General features: G+C 32.0%; 1 protein-coding gene across 2 annotated transcripts in view; it reads left to right on the plus strand.

The window, feature by feature from the left end:
* Nucleotides 1-4,498, plus strand: part of LOC106466968 (zinc finger protein 236-like) — a 16,621-nt gene extending 12,123 nt beyond the window's left edge. For both annotated transcript variants that reach the window (XM_022395058.1, XM_013927281.2), the window contains one exon: nt 1,786-4,498. In XM_022395058.1, the coding sequence (XP_022250766.1) occupies nt 1,786-3,542 (1,757 nt within the window). In that variant the 3' untranslated portion in view covers nt 3,543-4,498. The remainder of the gene's footprint in view (nt 1-1,785) is intronic.
* Nucleotides 4,499-4,697: the final 199 nt, after the last annotated feature.

Consider the following 4,697-nt stretch of genomic DNA (forward strand, 5'->3'; position numbering starts at 1 on the left):
AAAGAGGACATCGACATGTTTTTTGCTTCAAAGCCAAATTATTTCTTTAATCAGAGCATTTATGACCTGATTATAAAATGGAAAAGCATCATCGATAAGAATGGAGACTATTTCATTCAATAAATGTTTTGTTTTGATGTATAAGTTCTTTGAGTTTTTCATCTACAAAAAGCGACATTAATTTCTTGATGACCTAATATTTTTAAACAAATAAATAATAGCTATATCACTAGGTTTGAAACCTGGGAACTCAAGCCAGTCGGGCTGGTGCTTTACCATTTGAATTGTCTGGCTTTACTACTTTTTCATGTGATATCTTTATGATGTAAGGAAAATGCATAGGTTCAAGAAGTCTTAATATAAAACAATAAATACCCTATAACGAGAGAGCTTTCATTTCCAGCCATGTTGCACCGGAAATGAGACACGCTTGACAACAATACATTAAATATATACAAAAACACTTCCTGGAATCCTAGGTGACCTTCATGATGTCACACAACTCCCTTTATATATATATCACTCATTCAGTTACACCAACATTCCCAGTTTACCACTGAAGAAGAAAGGTCCACCTTTCAAAAGCTCTCAGGTTATAGGGTTTTTACTGTTTTTCATGTGATATGTTACTCTTTCATTCTCTTACTGTTTTTCTGTTAATAATGGCCATAATGCTGAAAAAACACATTAACTATTTTAATTAATAACACCAGATGAAAAAGTAGAAAGTTTCAAGACTAATGAATTGTCATTCACAGGCCACAAGTTGAACTTGGGATGAGTAAAATGTCCAATCATGTGAATGCATTATAAAGTAATTTGATTTCCTGTCCTTGACCTCACTTGTAAAAGAGAAGCTCTGTAACAGGTTAATATTGTTTGACTGATGAGGACATGAGACTATATTAAGTAAAGCCTATTATACTACAATATAAACTCTTTAAGATAGTAGTTTATGCTTTTTCTGTTTTGATATTGTGCTTTAGCTGCTTATTTCTCTGTGCAACCAGTGAGATGTAGGTTTCTTTCTATTAGAATGTTCAATAATATACACTGAGAAACAGTGTGCATAATTTTTTAATTACATACAATCCTGAGTTAGAAAAATGTTTTATGATAATGGAAGTTTTTTGTATTTTATGACATTATGGAAAATATCTGCATGATAATTGTGGTTATGGATTAAACCAAGAAGTTTATATTAATATTTTAAATAATAAGAATTCTAAGATTGAGTGAGGTTACTGAGTAAGCAAATTTTAAACTTTATAGCAAGAATAACAACTTTGTTTTTATGGAAAAAGGTAAAAGTATTCATAAACTGGAACCATCACAAAATCTACACTAATAATTCTTTTTCTATCCTTTAACTACATATTTACATATTATGAAAAGCCACAAAGAGAAGTAAAATTTTGTTAATAAACAATTTTGTTTAAATACTAATTAGTTAATACATGAAACCACTGTTGTCTCAGAAATCTATTAATCACTAAATGTGCTTTAGCAGTAAGTTTTGACAGTGCATTTTTTTTTATCTTTAAAACATTCTTCTAATAGTGATTTGAAACAAACAAAGAAAAAGTGTTGTTAAATTTTTGCAAAATAAATAACAGTTTGTTACCCTCTAAAGAAAACATTGACAGATATTTTTTTTTGGGTAGATGATGCATCTGTCCTTACTATGTTAGCATCGTGAATGAAATTTTGTTTTAGTTCTTTAATGTATATCAACTTATGTTCTTAAAGTTGGTTTAAAAAAATCTTCATTTATTGTATAATTAGGTAACGTACGATTCCATATAAAGAAGAAACACCCTGATAAAGTTGAAAAAGACTCAAGTAAAAAGACATTTGGTCAAAAGCATGTGACAACTCCTTCTTCAACCAAAACACAGAAAAATGGAAAGGTTTTGGGCAACAGAACTTTCAAATGTGATAAATGTGAAGCAAGTTTTGCTAGAAGAGATTCTTACCAAAGTCACTTGAGGCATCACAGAAGTTGTGAAACTTTAATTCAACAAACTGTTGTACCTGTAGTTAGTACGTCCTTAACACTGGTTTCTTCAAGTAATGTGATAACAACAAGCATTTCTCCAAGTAGTTTACCAGGTTCTCTTGTTGTGCAAAACCCATCTCTCAGTCCTCAGAATTGCATTGTCACTCAAGCCACAAGTCAAAATTTAACACCTCAATTTCAGACAGTTAACTCTTATCCTTCTTTAAGATTCTCTCATGGTGTGGTCTCAGGAATGCCAGTTGAAGTCCAAGACTCCATGCATTCCAGTAATGGAACACCAGTTTTTGTTATTCCTGCTTCTGATAACAATGGATCTCTATTGTTTCGGTCTTGTAGTTCTACACTTGAGCAGTCATCATCTCAAGAGAAATCTGTTAGTTCAACATCATATCAACAAAATCAAGAACCAGCTTCTCCTATAGGAGAAAGGATTACAAGTCAGTTTAACTTTAATATGCCAAATACAGTTAATTCTAGTAACTTTTCCATACAGGGAAGCCAAGCCAAATCAAGTGAAGATCTAAGAAAAGATCAGCCTGATTGTATTTGCTCACAAAGTTCACTTTTACCTGAAGGGTGTTGTGACACAAACGTTGTGATCCCACATTCCACTGTTTCTGACAGTCATGAAAGTATTTCCACAACTTCATGGGTAGGAAGTTCTCAACCATCTCAGGTGTTTCATGTGGACAGTTCTACCTCAGATGTTACAAGTAATGGGGTTATGGTTCAACATGGTAGTTTAGAGTCTGGATCAACTATCTTATGTCAGGTCCAAACTGAAGGTGGAGGGTCTGTAATCATTCCTCTGCTGCCATATAATCAAGGAAGAGTTTCAAGAGCAACAGAGTCTGGGCTTGTGATTCAACAGTGTACAGAAGCTTCTGGTCTGAATCAGCAATCTCTGCTCCAGATCACACCCAATGTACAGTATTTGTTTTCACATTCAATTGGTCCCACTATTAATTCAGAACAAACTGTTCACTTGGATGTTGCTGGGATTAATTTTCCAACCAGTAATATTCCATCCAGTCCTTTGCAAATAGCTAGCAGTATTCCTTTAGCTTCACTTTCATCTGTTGAAGTGGCACAGCACATAGGTATAACTAATGGCATTCCAGGACAGACTGGAACAGATCATGATAAAGTACAAAATTCGAAGTGTTTGGAAAACATGAGAGTTCAAATGTTTGCTAATGGCCAAGCTCTGAATACAAATCATTTAGTAAGCTCTCAAAACATTTCTCAACCAGTGATTTTAGCTTCACCACCAGCTGTGAGCAATCCTGACATTCCAGGAATAGTTCTTCAGGCAGCACCAAATCTTCAAAACATCACTAGTGTAACTACAATACCATTAGAAACAGTAACACTTCATGCAAGTAACAATACCATAGAAGGGGCCAGAGAAAATAGTCACAATTCTTCAGAAACTGCTTGTGTTTTGTCATCATCATCCTCACTGAAATCCAACTCCTTAGTTTCTGTTGGACAAATTGCAGACAGCCATACTGTGTTATAAGGATAAGAGTCTTCTCTCAGACATCAGTATAAACCAACTTTTTCTCTACAGTAATCTTCAAGAAAATATGGTTTTACCTTTGAGTCTTGTCTAAAACTCATAGGTATGATAAAAAGGGGTATCAGATTTACTTAAATATGTTTAATTTTTCGTTTTGCATAGAAATAACTGAAAAAGTGAATATACAGTTGAAAACAAGCAGGAAAAACATTTCTCAGATTTTTTGGAAACCATTTTTAGTATTAAATAAAATAATCATAAAACAATATTTTTTTTAAACTAAGTCAGGATAAATTATTCAAATTAGCTTCTTGTACTTTAAATGCAGATAGAGTTAAAAATTTCTTATCCTGAAATTATCTTAATATTTTATTCTTTAAAATATAAGATGCAATAATTAATGAAATATTCTGTTGCTAAGAGTTATGCCTTATGCCCACTACCATTTATACATGTAGCTGAAAAATAGAACATTTGATGCAATGCTGCCATCTGTTATCTGACAAAAAATAAGAAGTTATTTCATGTTTCAGATCAGAATTTTTATAACAGTTCATTGGTATATGAATACTATATTGTTTTAAACATTGATTTTTTGACAACAATTTTGAATGTTGTTTTCATACTTATACAAATGTCAGATTATGACTTTTTGTTTGATTTCCACAAATTTGTTTGGTCTGAAGAACTCTTCCTACCTTTTTATGTTAGTGTCACATGTATTGTTATAGCTGCAAACTTGTGATTCAAGGTCTAGTGTAGAATTAATTGATAATATTCATTCATAGTGAGAATTTTCTATGCACTTGTGACCTTATCAGGATTATATACAAATTTGATAAGGGTTGTCTCAGTATGAAAATAACAGTTTTTTCAAATGTGAAGTTATTGAAATGTATAATGGATTCTTTATATCAATCCTATAGTGGCTAAACTAGATAAAACTATTTACTACATACAGCTGTCTGTTTTCATTTATTCTGAGTGGTGTGTATGTGTAGATTATATGTAATATATGTGCATTCTCCATCTTATGTACACTGACTATCAGTAATTATCTTTCTTTCTTTGATACTTTATCTGTTGCAATATACTACACATCTTGTGTGTGTGTGTATATATATATATATATATATATATATATATATATATACA

Source organism: Limulus polyphemus, unplaced genomic scaffold, assembly GCF_000517525.1.
Source record: "Limulus polyphemus unplaced genomic scaffold, Limulus_polyphemus-2.1.2 Scaffold2442, whole genome shotgun sequence".
Classification (NCBI taxonomy): domain Eukaryota; kingdom Metazoa; phylum Arthropoda; class Merostomata; order Xiphosura; family Limulidae; genus Limulus; species Limulus polyphemus.